Genomic DNA, 26074 nt, shown 5'->3' with positions numbered 1-26074 from the left:
AAGATATACGACTATGTACCAGGGGGATTTGGGGAGATAAAGCATAGGAAAAAAAAGAAGAAAAATAAATAAATAGCACATTAAAATGTGTTTGCCAATCAGAGCAATTTGATCAATGACTGGTTATTTGATAATATTAAAGAACTATTCTTACTATGCTTAGGTGTGATAACAGTATGTAGTTATGTTTTGGAAAAGTATCTTTATCTTTTAGAAATTCATTCTGAAATATTTACAAATGAAATGATAAAATGTCCGGGATTTGCTTCAAAATGATCCTGGGGATGATAGAAGTGGTGGCAGTATAGATGAAACAAAACTGACCATGAATTGATAATTGCTAAAGCTGGGGAAGGGGTACCTAGTGGGTCACTAGTCTCACACTTTTATATATGTTGAAGTTTTCCATAAAAAGAGCTTTATAGAAAGGAGTGATAAAGGAGCCTCTAGGAAAAATTAGTCTACTAGAGATAACCGGTAAAAACATCCAAATAATGAGTGAGAAATATAAATATCAAAACAAAGAATTATAGGAATAAAACAAATTGTGTGTGTGTTTTTTGAGGATAATTTATTTAGAGACGCTCTGAGAATGTTACTAGACTTTAAGCTTCCTGAGGTCAAACATCATACCATGTCCATTTGGGTCACCACTACATCTCCAGCAATGTACCTTATGCCTAGGACATCCACGACATCCAAATACTTGTTGAATAAATGAACAAACAAACTATTCAGCTAGACCTATGCTCCCACATGCAAGGGCTCTGTAAAATCTATAAGAATTCAAGATAATGTACTTTTAATAATGCTTAGAAAATTAACTTTAATAAATTTTCTTTTTTTACTTCCTTTCACCACCTTTGTCCTTACTTAACTTCTAGTAGAGCAGTCCCCTCTTTCATTTGCCACCATATCCCCTTACTACTTCATGTTCTTTCTTCATCGAATCTATTTATATTTTTGATCTAGGGAAAAATATTCTCTTTCTCAATATAGTCTTAGGTCTTAATCCTGAGAAATTGTCCACTTTTCCCTGTTTGATCTCATCTCAAGCTTATAATTTCTTTCAAACAGGGAAAAGTCCTGAAAGTTTCTCCCTAACTCCAACTGTTTTAAATATTTAATAAATATTTTAATACACCTAAGCTAATGAATGACTTTTCCTAATGAGCTAGAGTTATTATCACCTCTGGCTTTATTTTGGTTCTCATCCCTGTTGGGCAGAAACACAACTGCTGTCTGAATCACTGGGTAGGACACACTGCACAACTCTGAGAACACCTCATGACTGGTTGATCTCATGGTCAGTACACTAATAGACAAATGAAGTTTATAGTTATATTCTGGTCTTAAATCTGTTTTAAAGAATTTCCTCTGTGCAAGAAAAACGGGGTCAGACACATCCTGTCTTGGAGTAGAGGGTTGCTCCACAATCTGAAATAATGCATTCCTAGTGTGACCTGGCCGCTTTCCATTTCAAAGACCATCCACAGTCACTGTAATCCATACAGGACAATAGAAAGCTGCTATTTCTCTAACCAGTCTGTTATTTTTGAATGGAAAAAAAAAATCTCTGTCTTCATTTAAAAAGTAAAATAGTTGTTCTCCATTTTCACATCTTTCAGTTTTCTCTCTCAAAAAAAGTAAAATTATTACAATTTCCAGTAAAAGTCCTATTTAAAACATAAAGAAACAAAACAAAGCCCCCAAGGCAAACAAAAAATATCTTTTTCTATTGCTACTTTTTGTATATTTTATTTAGATTCCACTCGAAATGGGTTCGATTTTGCTCAAAATGTCAACTTTGGAGCTAGGCAGAAAAAAACAATCATCCTGTACCAGAAGACAGATAATTTCAAGTTTAACTAGGAAACGCCTTTCACCAAAAGCTATATGCTCTAACTAGCAGCTCTCTCCACCATAGTTACTTATCAACCTCCAACCGTTCCAAACAAGTTAAGAAACTAAGGCATTGTGATCTCCATCATTGTATTTGTTTAATATGAGCTGATCAGAATTTAATATGAGTTGATTAGAAACTACAAAGTAAATCCTAATAACCATAATGAAAAGAGAACCTCTTCCATGGCATCCAGAAGTCTAGGAAAATGACTTATATTATGGTTAAAACGTGGACTCATAATAAAAAATATCAGCAAAGCGCAATTTTTAAAAGGAGGCAGAAGTAGGTATCTGAAACTAGAGAAATATAAACAACAGCACGTTCTCAACTTGTTATGATATATAGAACAAGAGTAAAGACCAGCACAAAATGGTATTTGAAACAACCCAACATTAGACATTCACTTAACAGATGAAGACCTTTTTAGATAAACATATAAAAGACTAGGATCTTAAGAGAAATACTTGGTCCATTCTATTTGAGCCTAATAGCATACCTGGGGGTGTCCTCAATCAAATTTTTATAATCTTTTAGTCAGTTTAGTCTTTTTATACCATGCCATAGAGGCTTCAGCTCCAAAGAGAAAATACATTTAATTAAGACAACCATGGAACTTTGTCCCACTGAAGTCTAACTGCCCTAAAAACCTTTTTATTTTCCAGTATCTTTTGTGAAATTGCTTTTCCCAAGTAAAACCAAGGTATAAGATAAATGAACAGAAATCTAAAATTGTAACCAAACTTAACCGACCTATATGACTTGAAGTCAATCACGTGAGAGAATGATATTTGCTCAATTCAAAGGATTGGAGAATTGCAGAAAGGCAGGCTTAGATTTAAAACAAAACCTATAGGGTTGACCTGGTGGTGCAGCGGTTAAGTGCACACGTTCTGCTTTGGCGGCCCAGGGTTTGTTCGCTCGCTGGTTCGGATCCCAGGTGTAAACACGGCACCGCTTGGCAAGCCATGCTGTGGTAGGTGTTCCACATATAAAGCAAAGGAAGATGGGCATGGATGTTAGCTCAGGGCCAGTCTTCCTCAGCAAAAAGAGGAGGATTGGCAGCAGATGTTAGCTCAGGGCTAATCTTCCTCAAAAATAAAGTAAAATAAAAAAATAAAAATAAATAAATTTAAAAATTTAAAAAAATTAAAAGTGAGACAAAAAAACAAAAAAATAAAATGAAACCTATTATGGATTAAGACAGGTGCTTAATATAGGTTGTTTTCTTTGCACTAGGTCTTGCATTATACCTTAAACAAATCAGGGTTTTTAAAAAAATGCTTATTGGTGATAGAACTAATAATAAATTTCACCACTATGAGTAAAAATCTACTAAAACTGAAAATGGTTTCAATAAACCAAATCAATCATTGGAAGTAAATTATAAAATTATCTGAATTATTCACCAGGACTACAATAAGGTATTTAAATGATTAAAATCTCCCGAATAGATTTAAAATATTAAAAATACATGCTTTGGGGCTGGCTCAGTGGTATAGCGGTAAAGTTTGCCTGTTCCGCCTTGGTGGCCCAGGTTTTGTAGGTTCAGATCCTGGGTGCAGACCTACACACTGCTCATCAAACTATCCTTTGGCAGCGTCCTACATATAAAATAGAGGCAGATTGGCACAGATGTTAGCTCAGCAACAATTTTCCTCAAGCAAAAAGAGGAAGATTGGCAACAGATGTTAGCTCAGAGCCAATCCTCCTCACAAAAAAAAAGAAAAAGAAAATGCTTTTATTCTACCTTTTCCCAATTATTTCCTACCTAGATACAAATTATTATTGTCCTTTATATAAGTGTTGGCTAAGAGATAAACAAGGAGAGCCTTCTAAAATCTCCACTAATGTTATATGAACTGCATATTTTTATTCTGAGTACAGGTATCAAAGGTCAAAGATTTTTTTCTTTATCCTTCTTTTTAGCTTTATTTCCTAGCATATTACTCATTTCCTAAGCCCTGTTGAGGTTTTTCAGAATCTAAGTTGCTTAAATAGCCTTTTTTAAAGTAATATTTCTATTTACTTTTTTAAAGTAATATTTCATTTAAAGCTATCATTATGGGAACACTAATAAATGTGAATACCAAGAAAAGCTATAACAGGAAAAAAATGTAATCACTTTAAAAAATCTGTACAAATAGGTCAACTCTTCTGATTCAATTCTCTAATCCATTTAGTTAAACCAGTGACAAATCATTCTTTTTAAAGTAGCTTTAGTGCTTAAAAACACACTGGGAATAAAAATTCCAGTCAGAGAAAGCATTCCTTACAAATATCCATGTTTAATTCCGTTGGAAAGGGAGAAAGGACTCTTATTCACCTCCATCTAGGGAAGACGAAGGGTGAGTGAGTGGCATCTTTAACTTCTAACAAAAAATATGTTAAAAATAAAGTCCCTAACTTCAAAGAACTTTTAGACTAGATGGAAAAAATGATCATGAATACATTAGATAATTAAAGAAATACATATTTTTTAAATTTTTTCCTACTGAGATTTCCCCCATCTCCTTGAATTTTAAAAATCACTTTTTCTTTTTCAACGAAAAAAAAAGAAAAGCATGAAAGTAAAAATTTGTTAAATAGTAATATTTGAAACTGAAGTTAAGGTCCAAGTGAAACACTGTTTTGCTATGGTCTGAAAGATTTAAAAAGCCAATGTAGTTTTAAATCATCAGCATGATTTACAAGTGAAATTCTCTAACACAGAACCACAGAAATCAGCACATAGGGGACCAAATTTGCACTACGGTGAAAGTACTTGGCCACTTAAAAACCAAGAGGAAAAAAGAAACTAAAGCAGGTGACAGGTACTTGTAAGAGTGTGGGGAGCTGAACTATGACCAACTCATAGTTTAAATATAACTTTTGTTGCGTGAAAATTTAATGAATCTGTGGAAATGGAAGAAACTCAGAAACCATAGTTATTTCCATTTTAAATGAGGATGATAGTTCTGCACCACCAGCTGTTTATAGTTCATTGAACGAGGTTCTAGTTGATAGGAGATAATTACCTCTTCCCTACAGGAGGCAAGTGTTTCTCATTCTGCCGACAGCTCTGATGAATGGCCATGGGAGTGAGACCAAGACAGCATGCCAAGAGCAGTTGGGGTTTTAATTATCTCTTTAAATACTTGATTTTCTATTTTTTCCTACTTAAGTGTAGGAAATTGTGCACCTTAAAATATACGGAATCAACTCACTGGCTATTATTTTGCTTTTATAAGACACATTAACCTTAAAAGGAAAGCAGAGTGATTGTACAGAAACTATACGACCAATAGTATTAGAAAAGGAGGGTCATGGTCATTTCAACTTGAAGCATTTTGAGGGTTGAAGAATTCTACTTCCGAATTCACTGTTTCCCTCTGAAGACTAGCCTATCTTCAAGTTCCTTGTCAGTTAATGATGCCCCCATTACCCCAGCTGTTTCAGCCGTTTCACCTATTTGGAAAGGCAGATCAATTCTATCTTCCCAATCTCTCAAATTTGTCTCTTCACTTCCAATGCTAACTGCCACGGACCTCAGTATTTAGAACTTGCAGTGTGGTCCTCTATCCTAAATGATCTCCTTGCTTCTAGCCTTTTCCAATACTAATCCAGTTCAACTAAAATACTACTTTCAGATTACTATCACTAAAGTGCCACTCTCATCATGCCACTCACACGTAAAAGCCTTTCAAAAGCAGGTTGTGACTCCAAAACAGAAAAAATTTGCTTATGCGGTATTAAGCAAAAAGACAAAATTCAAAAGTAAATCAGGGGCCGGCCCTGTGGCCAAGTGGCTAAGTTTGTGCACTCCACTTCGGCTGCCAAGGGTTTTGCTGTTTTGGATCCTGGGCGCAGACACGGCATTGCTCATTAGGCCATGCCGAGGCGGCATCCCACACGCCACAACTAGAAGGACCCACAACTAAAATATATACAACTGTACTGGGGGACTTTGGGGAGAAAAAGGAAAAATAAAATCTTTAAAAAAAAAGAGTAAATCAATTCTATCCTTACAAATATGTACAGTTGAGTACATGTATTAATAAGAACTAGAAGAGAACACAAAAAAAATGAAGAAAACAAATTTAAAAGGTCCCAGGAGTTGGGGTTTACCCTTGATTTTTACTGCCTATTTGTTGTTATAATGTTGTTTATGCAATAAAGAAAATCTTTCCACAACCACTTAGTGCTTATGCACCATAACGCACGCAGGGCCTCTGCAATCTGGCTCCCAAACCTACCTTTTCCAGCTTATTTTCCATCCCTTCTTTTCAAACAACCCAAAACTCCAGACAAACTAAAATATACCATTTCTCAGTGGGTTCCTGTACTGCTCTTTTCCAGCTATGGACCATCCTCACATCCTATGCTCCAGCTGGTATGCTCTTCTCCTTCATTTCTGGGTGTCTAAATCCTACGTAATTAGCCTTTACAGCTCAGTTCAAATAATACTTTTCCACAAAGCTATCCTTGACATCATATTCCTCCCACAAGCATTTCATCTGTAGCTGTCGTATAAAATGTAGCACTTTCTATTTTGCATTGTAGAGTGTGTGCGTGTGTGTGGATGGGCATGTGTGTGCGTGTGCACATGTTTGTGTGTAAGAAGTAGCCCCCTTTAGGGCAGGGACCTTGTTTTAGCCATCTCTGTATTCCACTCAAGGCAAACAGTGTCTTTCTGAATAAATATGTAAAATGAGTGAGTAAAATACTTTCAAAAAGCAAAGGCTAGGAAGACTAAAAAACAACAGCAAATCTTACTTTTAGTTTTATTATGATTTTCCTTCTTTTTTCGCTCGAGTGTCTCTCTTAATCTAACCTTCTTACCTGAAGATACGTTATTCTCCGCTGAACCAGCTCTGTCAGATCTTTGGCCTCTTTTTCCCGCCAGTCACCTGCTCCATCTGTTTGACTGAGGTAGTATAGATCCGTCATTACAGACCTGTAAAAGCAAACAACATTGGCCATCTAACTTATTTGTACTTCATCAGAGGATTACACAAAGGCCTAAGAGAAGAGTCAAATTCTTCATAAAGATTGATGCTCACACTGATGCTGGTACTCATCCTTTATTTTCTATCAAGCCTGTGGAATTCAATGATTAGTTTCTAACATCCAAGACTCATTCCTATAGGAAATTTCTACTGTTGAGAAAACATACTTTTTTTTTTTAATGAGGTCAGTCAGCTGTACTTACCTCCCAAGACAAAGCACTACAGAGATCAGGTGGAAGTGGATACCCACAGCAAAGAAATAGGTAGATTAACATAAGCGAGAGAAATAAGTTGGTGCCAGTATTTGAATACTATGCCTTTTTATTCTCTCTACTGTCATTTCCTGTCCCCTCTTAAATTTTCTCTTCATACTTAAACACTCTGAGTGGTTGGAAAAAAATCAGAGGAAAATTTTGATACAACTCTTAAACAATGGTCTAAACCAAGGTCAGCAAACTTTTTTCCATAAAGGGCCAGACAGTAAATATTTTAGGCTTTGTGGGCCTCTGTTGCTTTTGTAGCAGGGAAGCTGCCATAGACAATATGTAAATGAATGGGTGTACCTGTGTTCCAATAAAACTTTATTCACAAAAACAGGCTACAGGACAAATTTGGCTCTTGGGCTATAATGTGACAATTCTTGGTCTAAACTAATAAAATCATTGTTAAGATACTTTCCCACTCTGTGTAGCATCAGTAATTTCAATTATAATTTGCTAGATTTCCTGCAAAATAAACTAAAATATCCAGTAAACCAGGAAGAGAAACTTCAGAGCTGGTGCAGATGGTTTTATTTATATTGCATTAAATAAAAGTTATGACTTGCATTTACCAATAAAGAAAAGTAAAAAGCAAAACTCTTTTCTTTCTCTACACCCCGCCCCTCAATCTATCAGCAAAGATTTAGCCAATTTCTGACCACATATCACTACTGGCATTGCTACCAACTGAGCCACCAATTTTTCTCACCTGAATTATTACAGTAGCTTCTGAACAGGTCTCCCTGCTTCCATCCTTGCCTACCGCTCCAGCCTATTCTCCTTATAGCAACTAGATCCTACTAAAACATCAAACAATGTTATTTCTTTGCTCTTAACATTGAATCGGTTCTCTTCATTTCACACAAACTCCAGTTATTACTTTGACCTACAAGGCCCCAGACAACATGGCCCTCCATTACCTTTTTGATCTCATCTCCTACTATTGTCCTCCTCACTTATTCTACTTCAGTGCCACAGTCTTGTTACTAACCCCTGAACATGCCAGGCATGTTCCTACTTCAGGGCCTTTGCATATGCTCTTCCCTCCCCTAGAATGCTCATTTCCCAGATACACATCTGCATGATTCACCCAAACGTCCTTCAAATCTTTGCTCATATGTCACCTTCTCCATAAGGCTTTCTCACAGACTATCTCACTTAAAAACTCAACATCCAATCACTATCACCATCTCTTGGTTTTCTCTCTCCTCTTTCCACTTTATTTTTCCCCAAGCAATTATCATCTTCTAATATACACCATTAACTTCTTTATTTCATTATCTTTCTCCCCCTACTAGAATTTAAGCTCCATGAGAGCAGGGTTTGTTTGTTTAATTCTTTGTTTTGTTTTTTAAATCAGCATTTATAACAGTGCTCATCACATAGAAAATTTTCACCTAATATCTTTGAATAGATATATGCATGAAAAAGCAAAAGAAAAATCTTCAAAAATTTTAGATGAGATAATGTTGATAATTTTTATCTTTTACAAATCCAAGTTTGCAGTAGAGAGGTTTGGAGAATAATCCTTAGCTAGTTATAGCTCTAGCTTCACCCATTCTCTACGCTTCGTCTTAACTCGTCTATTCAAGGAATGCTTATAAGGATGTATTATTTGCTTGTGAAAATTATAAAGTTAGAAATTTATTTGTCAGAAAAGTATATATATAAATAAAATATATCATACATACACTTCTAGAAACCACCTACAATGACGGTATTAACTAAAAACATAAAGCATTTAGCTGGAGGTTCAAAAAGTACTTAGAGAAAATTGATCTGCGCTATTAAATAAGAAGAACAACAACAGGTGTTGAGCTCTTGCTCTGGGCCAGACACCTATTTTAGGTGCTTTACATTATTTCATTTAATCCTCACAACTACCTTGTAAGATAAGGAACGGGAGGCACTTAGAGGTAAAATAATTTGCTCAAAGTCACAAAGTTCAGAATGCAGAGTGGGAATTCAAACCCAAGCAGCATGATTCTAAAGCTCAGGCATTTACCTACTGCACTAACAAATATCAAAGTAAGGGTTCCAGAGAACAAAAATGTGAACTCTGTTCAATGTTTAAGTACGCAAAATCAGAAAGTCTGAATCAGAGGAGAAAGAGCTTCTGGAGGTGGACAAACCTATTTCCCCGTTTTGGCTCTACCTCTTACCAGCTTTGTGTCCTGAGAAAGTTATTTTGACAACTCCGAGACTTAGTTACTTCATTTTAAAATAAGTATTACAATACTTTCCATACAGTTTTTTTTTTAAGGATTAGTGATAACACATACAAAGTAGTAATTTATAGACTGGATATTTGTGTCTCCCTCAAAACGCACATATTGAAACCTAATGCCCAAAGTGATGGTATTAAAAGGCGGGCCCTTTGGGAGGTACTTAAGCCAAGAGCGGAGTCCTTATGAAGGGGATTAGTGCTCTTACAAAAGAGACCCCACAGAACTGCCTAGCCCCTTCCACCGCGTGAGGACAAAATGAGAAGGCACTGTCTATGAACCAGAAAGAGAGCCCTCACCAGACACCAAATTTGCCAGCATCTTGATCTTGGACTTACCAGCCTCCAGCACTGTGAGAAAATAAATTTCCGTTGTTTATAAGCCACCCAGTCTGTGGTATTTTTGTTACAGCAGCCTGAACAGACTGCTAGTTAGAATGCCTCAGAGAGTTGTTTCAGAGCTTCCACCTTGTGTCTGAAGAGCACCCACTAATAATTCTACAACTAAGAGGAAGGATTCTTCAGGTGAGGGTGACAGTAATGTGTGGTACTGAGGCCAGTCAGAAAAATGATCCAACACCCAGTGCCTTAGCAACCTCAAGAAAGGAACTGATCAGCCTGGACTCATTTAACAGATGATGACGCCAGCCCTCAACAATTGTGATTTGTCTAGGAGCATATGACATAGTCTCAGGTCTCTTTTATTCTTGGTTCTTAACTAGATGCTAAACCATTTAGTAACAAAGCAATGAAGCCCACAGAAAAAGCTAAAGTCTTATTTACTATTATAGAAAACCATTAGAATTACACACAATCAACAGAGAATACCTAAAAGCCCCTTTGAATAAAACAAAACTATTAATAAGCTACAAATAAAAATTAAAAATCATAGCCACAGTTTAGAATATTCACCCAACTAAGAGTCGAATAGCTTTACACAATGCTTTAAAACAAAGGATCACCTGTGAAGCATTTAGACATTTGTTTGAAGTGTGAACATTATCCACATGCAGGACACTTTGCAGCTTGACTATTTCTATGTTTACTCTTTTTAAGCAAGGCAAGAATCTAATATGTGATGCTTTATCTATTTTTATATTTATTATTCTCACCTAAGATTCAAAACGTTTTCTTTTTATGAAAAAGAGTAACTTTAGTCAGAAAAATCAAACTTACGACTTACTGCCTCCCTAAGAAATTAACTTGCAGCCTTACACAAGACTGAACAAAGGTTCAACTTTTAAGTTTTTTCACAGTACAAAACTTAGGTGTCTACGGACTATTATGTAGCCTACAGTATTCCTTTACAGTTAACTGAGGAAAAAAATCGCCACCCACGTGAAATTGTGTGAGCTGATCATGGAAACTCAGGAGACATCTTTAACTATAATGGTGTTATAGGACCCAGCTGGATGTTTATTTAAATTATTTTCTCAGTTTTATAAGCCTCTCTCCCATCACTCTCATCACACTCATGATTTTCTAAATTTCATAGACTTCAACATATCCAAATGTAGTCATTTGCCTTTTCCTGCCTAACAAATAGGAGTGATCACAAAACTTGTCACAAGCCTCAAGTTTAAACAGCAGTATTGTTTCTGGAGATGTAATACAGTGAGAGAAAAAACTAGTCAATCAGCAAACGCTTGTTGAAGGAAAAAAGGAAATTCAATATGCTCTGCATGGCTTTACATTAAATTAAACATACACATACTCAAATAGCATTAAATTATAGCCTCAAGCAGGTAAAAACTACATTAGGTCTAATATGGAGGGGGAAATTCTTTGAAATAAAAAAATTGGCATGGTTTATGCTTTCATGTTATAGTAATCAAGCCATTCCTTTACTACGAGGAATGAAAGCTGATCTCTGTATTTTTTAATAAATTAGAAAACATAAAAGTGAATGTTTTTACCCAGTTACATCAGTACTAAGTCTTGGCAATTATTCACATTCATCCCAATCTCTGTCAAGAAAAGTGGAAAATCAAATTTATAAGTAGAGGCCAAATACCAAAAAAAAAAAGTACACTAATTTTTTTGTGATAACGCAGTCAGTCACTCTACTCCAATAGTCAGCTAAAATTAAGCTTGCTTTTTAAACCTTTTTTCTTGGCTTCCCCTTTGGAGACCATGTTACAAAGACAAGCCAAGGAAATTACCTTAAATTCAAAATAGTTCTTTGCTGGTTCAATAATGTTTAGAAGTTACCATCCTGCAAAATTCATCATCTTTTGGACAAAAACATGATAATAATTAAACAAAGTTTCAGTTGTGGCTCATTATTGAGAAACACGGTAAGTGAAAACCATTCTACAGAAATGCTGGGTTTTCAGTGATTTCACTCCAAAATCAAATCTCCTAGAATTGTCCTAAAGCTGGGAATCTGGCTGTCTTGGTTTTGACTATGAAGATATCAAAAAATCTAGACGGTGGGTGGTGAATCTAAAGGCCGGGTTTGAGCCCAGATCAAAGCCTGGGAAATACAAACCCAGGCAAGGTATGAGCAGAACAGTGCTAGTCATTTGAAGGTGGAATACAGAGGCCTAAAGATAACTGGTAGACTAGAACAGAACCTATGACACTGAGAGAAAGCTAGCTATGACAGGCATCAAAACCTCTACTTCCAAAGCAGGGCTACCCATTTATTTTCTTTGTATTATCTGTTAATTTTCCTATTTTTATATTTTAACATTCACAAAACTCTTTTTAAATGTTCCAGTCTGTCTCAATTATGCCACTGAAGAACCACAAGAAGAATATTTTGTTTATACATGAATCAAAGTGTAAAGAGAGAAATTCCCCTGAGGGCCAGGACAGAGCAGATGTAATTCAAGCAAGAAAATCCCAAGGTGAAGAAACTAACACTTATTGAAGTAAATGTGACTAAGGGAGGCTATACCACAGAGTCTCATCCATAGGTAAATCTGGATCAAGGGCAAAACAACTTACCTGGGTTTTGTCCAAGGCTGCTTTTACTTTGGTTTCCTCCTGCCTTATTTGGCAGAAACAGGCAGTACAAAGGATAAAAAGGTGACCAGGAGACAGGTCTGAAAAAATGCCTATTCAACTTGAAAACCTAGAGCCTACCAGAATCTACAATGTGTCAGTCACTGTGGAAAGTGTTTTATATATTGTCCCACATTTAATGATCACAATGCTGTGATAGAGGAATTATGTCCCTACGTGTAGAAGAGAAAAATAAAGCTCAGAGAAGCTAAGTATTTAGCAATTAAGAGAAAGGATTTTGGAGTCAAACATCTCTGTCACTTACTTGTGTAAGCTAGCTAATTTCTCTAGGCCTGAGTATAACTTTATTTATCAAACAGGAAATAATAACGCTTGCCTCATAGTATTACTATGCTGATGAAGTAAGATAATGAATGGAGAGCCTTTATCACAGTGACTGGCATGTAGGAAATCCTTAGTAAGTGATTATTTTTAATGTCAAAATCATTCTTGAGTTTGGAAATCACACCCAAGGAGATGTAAATTGGGGGCAGGCAAAACAGAATTCGGGCCATAGGTGAGATACTTTTTTACACCTGTATATTCTCCTTCCAATGCAAACTTTATTTTAGGGGAAAATGTTCCCTTACAGAAGATGGAGAATTATAATCTGGCTGAAAGAGATGAAGTGATGAGCAGAATAAGAACAACTTCATATGACAATGTCTCCCTTTATCCATGGATATTAGGAGGAATGTTCTAGAATCACTTGAAAATAAGCCTGGATTCCTTAGTAGAAAGACAATCACAAAGAAGCATTTTGTCCAAAGGAATTAAACTGGAAAAGAGTGTCTACATTCCAGTTTAATATAAGTCTCAATCAAATCACATCTCAAAGAACTTAAGATCTTCATTCCTTTCTCTGTGTGTGTGTGTGTGTATGAAATAAACAACATAGTAGATTTGAAGGTTCACAAAATTTAATTTTTTTCAAAAGTGGAAATATCAATTCTTGGACTTTTAAAAGAGAGTCAAGGAGGGTCCACCTTATGAAGAGAGTGAAAAAACAAGCTACTGGGTCACAACAGTTATGACCAGCAATTTTGATTAGATAAATCTATAAGCTATTAACCTACCAATCTTCCCCTAGAACAAGTCAGCTATCACACCCCTCATCTGATTCAAAGTTCTTTCCTTTGTTACATAATCCCCTATACACAGTAGTAAAAAGCCTATCAGCATAATTGGCGATGAGTATCATTCAACATTTGGGAAATACATGTGACCTCAGTCTTAGCAAAGCTGCTTTATATGTTACTGATGATAATAACTGCTTGCAGAGCAAGCAGGGGCGATGAGATTGCTGCTTTACCAGATTGCTTCTCAATAGTTTCAGTCAACTTAACTGAGAAATAGCTCACGAGCTCTGTGGCTGGTAGTTCTGCTTTTTAATTTTTGAGGAATCTCTATATTGTTTTACACAGGGACTGTGCCGACTTACATTCCCACCAGCAGTGTATGAGGGGAACACTCCCTTTTCTCCACATCCTCTCCAACACTTATTTCTTGTCTTTTTAATAATAGCCATTCTGATGGGCATGAGGTGCTATCTCATTGTGGTTTCGATTTGAATTTCCCTAATAATTAGTGAGGCTGAACATCTTTTCATGTGCCTGTTAGCCATCTGTATATCTTCTTTGGAAAACAGAGGATCTTTCTGTTCAGATCCTCTGCCATTTTTCAACCGGGTTGTATGTTTTTCTGTTGTTGAGTTGCATGAGTTCTTTATATATTTTGGATTTTAACCCCTCATTGGATATACGACTTGCAAATATCTTCTCCCAATCGGTAGATAAACAAACAAACAAACACACAGATACAGGGAACAGACTGGTGGTTACCAGAGGGGAAGGGAGGTAGGGGAAGGGTAAAAGAGGTACAGGGGCACATTTGTACGGTGACGAATGGCAACTAGACATTTGGTAGGGAACAGATCTAGTCTATACAGAAGTCAAAATATAACGATGTACACTTGAAATTTATATAATGTCATAAACCAATGTTATCTCAATAAATAAAGAATCAGAAAGCAGCAGCTCCAGTAACTACTTCATAAACTGGTGACTGGCAACAAAAAGATGACAATACGAATCAAAGCAACAGTCATTAAGTTAAACATGTCTCTGGGCAACCTCAAAGGATGATAAGACAAAACTTTCCATGATATCCTCAGAGGTGGAGGGACAAAGCTATACGGCCATCAATCCAAGCGCTGAACCCATATTACGACTTAAATAATGAAACACACAATGACAAAAATAATCCCTCTAAATTGCTGATTTCCCTCTAGGTGTTTCAGAGACAAGCCAGAGTCAATTCATGATCAATGATATCAAAAGAAGCAGGTAAATCTGATTGTATTACTATGAAGTATGGTCATACGTAATCAGTAGAATGAAACCATCAATTGAAAATCTAGTGATACTAACACTTGAGATCAATATAGCAGGTAACAGTAATATGCTACACTATATTTATTTATTATACCATCAACCCCTCTAAATTCTTAAAAACCCTCTGAAAGCCACAGAACTTTTTATGCTAGTTCTAACTAATTAATTAATTAATTAGAACTAATTAATGCTAGTTGGTCAGCCAACTGTGGTAACAGGCAGGGATTAGGCTCTACTAGTTCCTAGCTCCCAAGTAATAGGCTAACCAGGTAAATGGGGTTTTGCTAAAAATCTCAGGTGAGCTGCATCTGATTCGAACACATGATATTTGGCTCCAGACTGCAATAACAACTGGTATTTTGAGTAATGAACAATGGGAGCCACATTCCAGAACAGACACACTGTCTCCTCAATACAAGGAACAGCATCAGTGGGGAGAAAAGGAAAAGAGTCTTCCCTCACAGCTTACTGACGAGGTCCCACTAACTTAGGGAGAAATACCATTTTTTCCAGGAAACAGAGATAATCTCTATCAGTGGTGAACTCATAAAGAAAACCAGGGATTCTGTAGAGCCTTAGTTCTCAAAGACCAGCAACTTCAGTATCATTTAGGAACTTATCAGAAATGCAGATTTTCAGGCACCACTCCAGACCGCCTGAATCAGAAACTCTAGAGATTGGATTTAGCAATCCATGTTTTAAGAAGCCCTCCAGGGGCCAGCCCAGTGATGTAGTGGTTAAGTTCGCACACACTGCTTCAGCAGCCCCCAGTTCCCAGGTTCGGATCCTGAGCGCAGACCCACACACTGCTCATCAAGCGGTGTCCCACATACTAAACAGAGGAAGATCAGCAACAGATGTTAGCTCAGGGACAATCCTCCTCACCAAAAAAAACCTCCAGGTGATCCTCCAGGTGATCTTGATGCCTTGTTGAAGTTTGAAAAACAATGCAGTAATAACAATGATGCCAGCACTCGTTGTCCAGTAGTTAAGATTCGGGGCTCTCAGCACTGCAGCCTGGGTTCATTTTCTGGTCACACTGTGGTGACTGGGTGTTGCTGTGATTCTGCAAGCTTTGCAACCAGTATTTAAAATATCAGGGGGTCACCCAGGGTGGATGGTGGACAGGTTCCAGCAGAGCTTCCAGACTAAGACATACAAGAAAGAAGGACCTAGCCATCCACTTTTGAAAAAATTGGCCACGAAAACGCAGCAGAGCATTGTCTGATGTAGCGCTGGACAACAAGAGGACAGTGCAAAAAGACTGGGCAGGGCTCTGCTCTGCTGTACACAGGCTCACTAGGAATCAGCGACCTTTACATTGACTCAACGGCACTAACGAAATAACAACACATAAAAATTCTTAACCATTAAACAGAGCGCTTTTGCCTTCCCCACTGACTTTCTAATTTACCTATGTGTTGGGAAGAGACTGTTTTGTAAGACACGCCTCTATCAGATGGTAAGTACTGCATTTCAAATTGCTTCATACGTCTATGACCATGAGACTCTATTAGTTAAAATATTTGGAAATTTAAGTTTTTCTACTTAAGTGACAATTAAGGACATTAGGAATACTTGTGATTTAGTCAACATTTAGTTTTCTTATATTAGAGTTCTAGGAAATTTGTTTAGAAAATAAGGAGTTCTGCTCTTAAAATTGACTTAGTTAAAAATATACCTTCCATAATAACAGTGCAATAAACTATTCATGTTGTTCACACAAATAAAGCAAAATCTAATACATGGTGATATATATAAAAAGATTTCTGACTTAGGTACTTTCAGTATGGTCTATTACCTTTTGAAGAATTAAAATGAAAGATGTGCAACTTTACTTATCACATAAAGGTATAAGGCCTAACAGGCAATGAAAGCTGAGTAAGAAAAATGTATAAAAACAAATTAGGATACATTTTTTTTCAATATTCAACTGAAGTTCCAGTTTTGTTTACAAAGCAAGTAGATGGCTTGACCCCAAGAGTCATCAAAGAAAACAATGTTCCATATTCATTTTACTATTTCTTCTCTCCTTTCAAGAACAGTAGCACCATAGAATAAGAAATGAAATCTAAAGTAGTTCTCTGGCTGTTACAACTTTAATGATTTTAAGGTGAGGCAAAGTTTTTTTCTTTTTTAATTTTAACAAATTTAGAGATGCACTTAAAATCTCCCCCATGCACACAATTGAAATGTAAACAAATGATTAGATACATTTAGTAAGCAACATTATTTTTTATCATGCACATTCAATTCAAAGAAAGTCCATTCTTCAATTCTCAGCATCAGAATTACATTCCAAATCAGAAACACTATGATACTTTTAGGGCTTCATGTATAACTGTGTTAAGACCACTTTCAGATACAGGTATCACTTAAATCCTCCAGAGTGAATCAAACATGAAGTTAAGGGCACTGAGTATAAAAATACTTCCATGTCCGCTCTCTTCTAGCCCCATGCTGCCTATCAGCAGGACCCCTGAGAATGCTTTAGCTCCGCCCCCCCATTTCCTCCTCTACACACTCCTTGACTTCTAACAGACACCCTCTCTTTTGCAGAACCCACTGTTAAAAAATTAACTAGAGCTTCCAGTTTTACTCAGGGGTAAATGACTTATCTCCTGTAACTTGCTCTTTACAACTTTTGGGATCTCAATTATTGGAGAATATTTTTACCTCAATTATGTAATTTTCTTTATCTTTCAATGGAATAAGATTCTGTTTTTACAAAAAGGCACAAAGTAGAGTGTGGAACAATCAGCCAAAGAATGCACATATCTGCCTCCCCACCCAATAAAAAAGATAACTTACTGAAACCTAACTAAATAGTGAGTGCTTAGCACTGTGAGGTACAGAAGATGTTGAACTTAAGTGTTCCAGTCATCAGGAGATTACACTTTGTCAGGGAGAAAAGCCAAATTACTACACAAGAAACAATGATCTCCATTTATGAAAGCTATCCTTCTAGCAAAATACAAGTCCTCAGTTACTTTTGACTCCCCCATCTCCCCACATTGAATCAGTCACCAAGTCCTGCAGCTTCTATTCTTCATATTTCTATTTTTCCCTTTTTCTCTATCCCTCCGGCAACTACACAGGTCCAGAAACTCACTGTCATTACTTGGACTTCTACAAAACCCTTCTAATTTCCTGACACCAGGCTTTCCTTCATAGGGCTCTCAGAATGAGCTTTCTACAATGCACCAGGAAGACTTGTATCCCAAATAAAGGAAGAATGTTTATAGTTCAATAATAAGACAAACAATTCCCCCCAAAATTAACCATGTGATCTGAACAGACACTTTATCAAGGATGATATGTGAATGGCAAATAAGGACACTAAAAAGATGCTCAATATCATTAGTAAGGAAATGCAAATTAAAACCGTAATGACACACCGCTAATACTCCTATTAGAATGGTGGGGGAAAAATGTAAAAACTGACGAAACCAAGTGTGGTTAAGGATTCAGAGCAACTGGCACTCTTATGTATTGCTGGTGAGAATGCAAAATAGTATCATCATTTAGGAAAACAGTTTGGTAGTATCTTATAAAAGTAAACACACACTCAACATATGGCCCATCAATCCCACTCCTAAATATTAATCCAAAAGAAATGAAAACATTTCCACAAAAATGTGTATGTTAATATTTATAGTGGCTTTATTCATAACCACCAAAAAATGGAAAACAACCCAAATGTTCTTCAATCAGTCGATGGATAAACTAATTGTGGTACATCCATACAATGGAATATTACTTAGCAATAAAAAGGAATGAACTGCCAATACACAAAACAACATGGGTGAACCTCAAAATGTTTATGCCAAGTGAAAGAAACCATGCTCAAAAAGCTACATAGTATATGATTGAATTTACACAAAATTCTGGGAAAGGCAAAATTATGAGGATAAGAAACAGATCGCCGGGGCAAATGGTGTGGGAGATGCTGACTACAAAAGGGCATGAGGAAACTTCTTGCGGCAGTAGCAATGTCCTGTGATCTTGAGATTGGTGGTAAGCATTTGTCAAAACTCACAGAACCACAGACTAAAATACGAGCAATACAAAACTGTGAGCATTTGTCAAAACTCATAGAACTACAGACTAAAATATGTACATTTTATTGTATATAAATAATGCCATAGCAAAGCTGGTTTAGAAAGGAAAAAAAAAAGAGGATCAATGTTTCCATCAGAACAAAGTTCTCTGAAGGAAAGAAACCCCTTCTGAAGAAACAAAAGCCCTTAAGTTTTTTCCCTATAATTGATGCCATTGTGAACCAAAAAATGATGAGCGATTCATAGGGAAATCTGAACAAGGAAACTGACTCAACCTCCATTTTCTCAGAGAACATAGGCTTTCAGTCTAGAGGCAATCTATACACTATGATTTGGGCAAGTGTAAAAATGAAATGGAGATTTCTGTGTAATGTAAAAATTACCAGAGGCAAACATAAAAGTCTGTTTTGATTTTAATTCCTACACTTAAGGATCTTGAAAATTATCAGTAAGACGGCATACTCTGTATACATGCTAATCCTTTCTGTTTGTACATTCATTACTTTAAAGGCTCTAATGTTTGGCTGTCCTTTGCTCATTATTTGTATCACTGAATTCTAATCTGCTGCCTGGAGTCAAATTACTACCCAGTGAAGCTGTATCCCAAGTTTATTATAATTTCTGCTTAAGACAGCAAAAGAAATTGACTTGAGTACCTTTCCATTTGCATTTTCAGTGAAATATTATTATTTAACATATATTAAAAGGTAGTGTCAAGAATCATAATATATCTAAAATGGAATTCAACTTACAAAAAATTTAACACTGATTTACATCAACTTTTCACGGCTTAACTTTTTTCATTTGCACATAGTTTTTCCATTTCTACACATAGCCACAAAACATATGTAAAAATTATGTGCACAAAATAATTCTTTAAACAAGTATTTTAATTTAGAAAAGACCTTAACATTAAATTCTCAAGTAATTTAATTAAAATTACTCAAACTTTAACATTAAACTTTCCATCAGAAGTCAATAGCCAAAATTCTCCTTAAAATACCACATAGTCTACCCAACTCAAATCCTCTTCAGATCTGCATTTTCCTATAATACTGCAATAAGCAAAGCACACCAGCACACAGCTCCAATTAACAGAATCTTGGTACCTAGAATCAGCTTTAGGGTAGAGAAGCGTTAAGGATGGAATTAGTCAGCATTTGGTCTAATGGACTAGTATGGCTTGACTGCAAGCTAGGCTAAAAATTTCAAAGGGACTGCTGAACGTGTGGTCTAATAAGTCAGTGCCCCTTGAAATTTATGCCATCTTATTTCTGTAGATTCATTAATGCTAAAATGATTCCAATAAACTGATAGATTCTATTTGTACTTTCACTTAAAATAGCAGAGCAATTTTTCAAAGTCACTACAATGTTGCTGATGATGTTAATGTATATGAATTTCTTGGTTGTGGGATAATTCTCTTCCTCTTCACAGTGGTAGCTTGTGTTAATATAACAATTTTTCTTTTATTGTTCACTAATGAGACAGTAATTGCCATCAGAATCCTACTGGGAATACAGACTTATAAAAATAACAGGCCTAAGGACAAGTTTCACTGTATCTATAATGACTCTCAGATACATTTTGTTCTGCATGAACACATCAGCACCAAGATGTTTTCTTCACTATGGAAGATAAACTGCATATTTTTGGAAATGTGCAGACAGGAGAAACAAATTTAGGCAGATTCCAGGTTCTTCTTTCCAGCAACTAAATGGAAGGGTAATTAACAGGATGCTCCTTTTTAATCAAAAACTTGTTAAACCTTTAATTAGAAACCCTAAAAAGGTGCTATTTTAAAGTTTTTAATATTTGAATTAGAAATACAACGACCAGCTTCAGTATGAGTTCCAATGTACTGTAATGTAAAACTGTACTCTTCACTTCAAATATTGATTGTACATGAAGGAAATGTACAGGAAGATATTTTAACATATTGTGAGCTGACACCACTATCTTCAGAGTTCACTTAGGGTACAAAGATTGCTAAACATACATTTTAAATAATATTCTCGTGTCATATATTTTAGTTGATGAGCCACATTTGGCAATTATTGTCCTTTGAGACCTCAGCTGCTCTCCTGCTCCTAAACATGGTAGATACTTACCATCCAGCAGGGAAATTAACAGAAGTTTCAGTTTCCCATTCTTAGATTATAACCTTTACCAAAGCCCAAATGAAATGTAAAGGAAGAATAGTACCTTTCATGATGTCCCAAATCTGACAGAAATTCATCTGCATGTCTTTGGAGTTCATCTCCTTCTAAATTCTTTAATTTCTTCAATTCACTTTGTAGGAAAAACCAGAGCTCTTTAACTCCATTTTCAATCCTCCTCCTTAGGATTTCATGATCCTTCCCCAGACCTGCAGTCAGAGAACAGAGAGTATTGGCATTTCCAACATTTTGATGAAAGGGAATTTTCAACTATTTGTGCTAATATCAATATACTGAAGAGAAAAAACACTGTATAATCACTTACCATTTCTAGTTTGTTTCTTATAATTTTCAATCTGTTCTTTGGCCTTGACAAGCTGTTCTTCTAAAGCACGAACCCTTCCTGAAGCTGGACCCTGATCAATAGGGCCTTCTGGTATCCTGTAGTTCAGGGGAAAAAAAGTAAACATTTAGCTTATAAAGTATGCAATAAAATACATGCTTACTTTGCTATAACACATTTATTGGTAACTCAAGAAGAAACAGAACCACACAATATATTAGAATTACCAAATGAAATTTTCTCTCCAAAGGTATAAAACACTGGAATGAAACTGAACAAAAGCAGAAAAAAATAATCTAGCTGAGAAATATATGATCTTCTAGGAATTAAGGAAACTTTAGAACTGTCTCCTAAAGCTCAGTGGCAAAGTAGTCAATTCTTCATTAGTGTTGAGAAAAACAAACATGAAGGAGAGGGTGATGAAAAGGCTTAAAGGGAATAAGAAAGCACATATCTGAACATGTGTCTGTGTTCAAATAGCAAATACAAATTATTTCTAAAATAATCATAACATCAGGCTATATAAATCTATGCTCCAATTCATGAACTCATAACCTCAGATTACTAAGCATTGGTTTTATTGGGAAGGGAAAGACAAAAGTAGAAGATGAAGTATACAGAAAAAAACTGAAGATTAATATCTTGCTTGTTTCTATCAGACATGTAAAATATCAGTCAATACTATAAAATGTTGGAATATAGCAGAGGAACTCCAAGATCTCTTGCTCACATTATCAACCTATCTGTACAACTTCTTTCCAAACTGTTCTTGTTTCTAACGTGTTCTGTTTTTACGTGATTTTTGGAAGTATTCTGTACTCCTTTTGGCCATTAAAGATATCTACATCATAATCCTAGAACCTGTAAATGCTACATTATACAGCAAAAGAAACTTGCAATGTGTGATTAAGTTAAGGATCTTGAGATGGGGAGCGTCTTGGCTCTTCCAGGTGGGCCATAACTGTAATCACAGATGTGCTCGTAAGAGGGAGGAAGGGAGAGATCATACTACACAAGAGAAGAAGGTGATGCGGCTATTACCTCCGAAGATGGAGGAAGGGGTCATGAGCAACAGATGTAAGGAATGCAGCTTCAGAACCCGGAACAGGGAAGGAAACAAACTCTCCCCTAGAGATTCCCTAGAGAATGTGGCCCCGCTGACACCTTGGCTTTGGCCCAGTGAAACTCACTTCACACTTCTGCCCTCCCAAACCGTAAGAGAATAAATTTCAATTGTTTTAAGCCACGAAGTTTGTGACATCCATTACAGCAGCAACAGGAAACTAATATATACACAGTCATCAACCAAATAAGGACATTTCTGTCAATGATGGACCACATATACAACGGTGGTCCCATAAGATTAGTACCATATAGCCCAGGTGTGTAGTAGGCTATACCATCTAGGTTTGTGTAAGCACACTCTATGATGTTTGCACAATGATGAAATCGCCTAACGAAACATTTCTCAGAACATATCCCTGTTGTATATTACACGTGTATATATGCCTTTGCAAAATTATCGTGCAGATTAAATAACGGCTGATTTTTCTTCCAAAATCCATTTAAACGAGAAAATGTCTATAAAAGTACTTAGCACAGTGTCTGGCAATAAACTTTATCAGGACTATTGTATCCAGGCTCAGACATTTTAGAGATGAGCTGTAATCTCTAAATGTATGGGATATCTATTTTTACCATCACAAGCATTTTAAAGGAACTTAATTTTCAAATTATACTCAGCAGAACTTAAATTCAGATGTCAACTTAGTCCTTTGATGTGAAGACACTAATACAGACTTTTTAATACCTTTTCTAATATTTTTTATATAACAGATAAAGCCAAATCAACTAATTACCTCTACCACTTCAGAATACATGTTTAGTAAAGAAGCTCTTGTTACAGCCACCTCAGAGTAAATAAGGTATTCTATAATTTCCCGTGAAATTGTACACATTAACATTGAACAGGAGCATGAAAAATAATCATTCTCCAATCATGAGTGTCCCAGGCTACAGATTTTGAATTAAAAAGCCTTCATTTGTATACACACAAAGTGAATAATGATAAAATGAATACAGTTGTTAGGTGCACAATTACCCAATTTATGAGCACAAATGTATATACATTCATAAATGAGGCATTTCCTGGTACATAGTGTCTAAAACCTGGCTCTTAATCTCTTTCTGAATTAGCCAGCTGGTTTCTAGGAAATAACTAGAAAACAAAATAAAAGCACTACCTCTTGGAATTTATTTTGGCAGCACTATGCCACAAGACAAGGACATCCTTTTCCAGAACACACTTTAGTAATACAAAATTTCAGACAATAGGAAGATATGTCTAAGCTCTCCTTTTTATCTCATTTCTTCATACACTGATGGAATAACATTAGGAGAAAACAGGCATGAAAAAATAGCATAATGTCTTTTCAGCAGATTTCCATTAAGTACTAAATCCAATCTAATTCTAATGAAACATAAATGAATTAGTGACATATAACATTACTATATAGAATAATCCAACCGTGGATAAACTGTAGATAAAGACAAGTAATAGAGAAGCCAATGTATAAAAAGGTGCACAATAAGGACTATTCTTTCTAAACCCCACCCAGAAAAGAGTCAACCTGCAAGAATAGTCTCTTTATCTGAATATTTGGGGAATTGAATGTTTTTTTAAATCATACTCTATGCAAAAGATATATAGGATGTCTTCTTGCCAAGATGAAGTAACAGAGATCAGATATACCATTATGCCTGAAACAATGGAAATCCAGACAAAATGTATGAAACAATAGTTTAATAAAACCGGAATCAGGAGACTGACATCAGAAAAATGGCAAAATAGGGGTTTCCAACTTCGGTCCCCCTTAGGGAAGGGGCAACAAGCGACTAGCCATAGGCAAGATACCTTTTTGAAGATCCCAGAACACGGGGGTTAGGCTGAAGCATCCGCTTGGACCATAAAACCAGCGGAAAACCGCATGAGAAGATAAGAGGAGTGGTTTCACTATGATGGCGCTGCTCTTCCCCCAGGTCAGTGCAGTGCTGTTGAGGAGGTCTCCCTGGGCCTACAGTTTTTCTAGTGGGAAAGGGAGACTGCAAAGGTGGACATCAAGCTTCCCTGGCATTCTGGATGCTTCTTGGGAGGCCCACTTAAGTACTGACTCATGGGGATTACTGGGGACATCAGCCAGAGATAGGGAAGGAGAGAGGGGATCACAGCAACCAGTGCTTGGATCTTAGCAGACTGCCTTCCCATCAGTAGTGTGGCCTGAGCAGAGATCCCAACCAGCGATCTGATCATTTGCAAAGCTGAACCAGTTGTCCCAACCTGGCAGTGGTTGGCAGTTCTGTCTGGTTTGGGTCCCCAGCCTGAGTGCCCTCTTGTTGGAGGAGCCTATTCTAGTCCCCTGCCTAGACAGAGAAACAAGTCAGCTGTCCCACTTGAGCAGGAAACCTGGCCTGAGACGCTGGGCAGCCATGCAGCACATCCTATGGTCCACTCAAGCAGGGAAGCAAATCACTGGCCACACTCAACTGCTGAGCATAGCCTCCAGCATCACCCAACAGGGAAGCCTGGTCAAAGACGCCAGGCAGCTGTGCGTAGCCACACAGCATATCCTACAGCTGTCCTGGGTAGGAAAGCAAGTCAGTAGCCCAACCCAACTGCTAGCCTCCAGCCCCACTTGACCAGGAAGCCTTGCCAGGGACCCCAGGAAGCCACAGAGACCATTCTACAGCCCTATCCAATCAGGGAGCTAAGTGCCATCATACTGTTGAGCACAGCCTCTGGCCCTGCCTCACCAGACTGCCCAGCCAGAGACCCTGGCCAGCTGTGGCATCCATCCTACAGCCCCACTTAGGCAGAGAGCCAAGTCAGCAGCCTCACCCACCTGTGGAACATGGCCACTGGCTCTGCCTGAGCAAGGAGCCCAAACAGTGACCCTGAGCTGCCCTGAAGCCTGGCCGATGGTACTGCCCAGCAGTGGAGCCCAGACTACAGCCCGTCCAGAAGCACAGCACAGCCTACAGCCACATCCAATTGCTGAGCATAGCCTGTAGACCCACTCAGGCAGAGAGCCCAGCCAGCTGCTCTATCTAATCACAAAGCATAGCCTGTGGCTCCACCAGTCCAGCAAGCCCAGAAAGCAACCCTGCCTAACCAAGGAGCACAGCCTCCAGCCCCACTTAACTGTGGGATACAGCTGGCAGCCCCACCTGACCAGAAAGCCTGGCAAGAGACAGTGTCAAACAGTGGAGCACAGCCAGCAGCCTGCTCAACTGCAGGGCCCAATCTGCAGCCCTGCCCAACTCTGGGGCATGCCTGCAGTCCCAGCTGATCAAGGAGTACAGCCTGAGGTCCCATCTGATTGCAAAGCCCTGCCTGTGGCCTCAACTGAATGTACAGTCCAGCCAGCAACACCATCAAGCTGAGGGACACAGCTTGGGGCCCCACTGTACCAGAGGCAATTACAGAACCCAGCACGTAGGCCTGCCCAATCATAGAGTGCAACCAGCAGTACCACCCTGCCAGGGAACACAGCCTGCAAGCCTGCTTGACCAGAGGTGATTGCAAAGGCCAGCAAGTAGCCCTGCCTGAACACAGATCCCAGCTAGCGGTTCTGCTTGAATGAGAAGTCCAGCCGTCAGGCCCACCTGACTGTGGAATGACAGCTCCCCGCCAACCCGCCTCAGAGCACAGGCAACGGCCTCATCCAACTAGAGACC

The 26074-nt window shown here is 37.5% G+C and overlaps 1 protein-coding gene across 6 annotated transcripts in view; it reads right to left on the bottom strand.

Annotated features, from left to right (window-relative positions):
* Positions 1 to 26074, bottom strand: part of FUT8 (fucosyltransferase 8) — a 275062-nt gene that overhangs the window by 69620 nt on the left and 179368 nt on the right. For all 6 annotated transcript variants that reach the window (XM_070594009.1, XM_070594008.1, XM_070594010.1 and 3 more), the window contains 3 exons: positions 21323 to 21438; positions 21044 to 21206; positions 6725 to 6839 (listed from right to left, as the gene is read on the bottom strand). In XM_070594009.1, the coding sequence (XP_070450110.1) occupies positions 6725 to 6839; positions 21044 to 21206; positions 21323 to 21438 (394 nt within the window). The remainder of the gene's footprint in view (positions 1 to 6724; positions 6840 to 21043; positions 21207 to 21322; positions 21439 to 26074) is intronic.

Source organism: Equus przewalskii, chromosome 25 (assembly GCF_037783145.1).
Source record: "Equus przewalskii isolate Varuska chromosome 25, EquPr2, whole genome shotgun sequence".
NCBI lineage: Eukaryota > Metazoa > Chordata > Mammalia > Perissodactyla > Equidae > Equus > Equus przewalskii.
The sequence above is the reverse complement of the archived record's forward strand: the minus strand, read 5'-3'. Positions and strand labels throughout refer to the sequence as shown.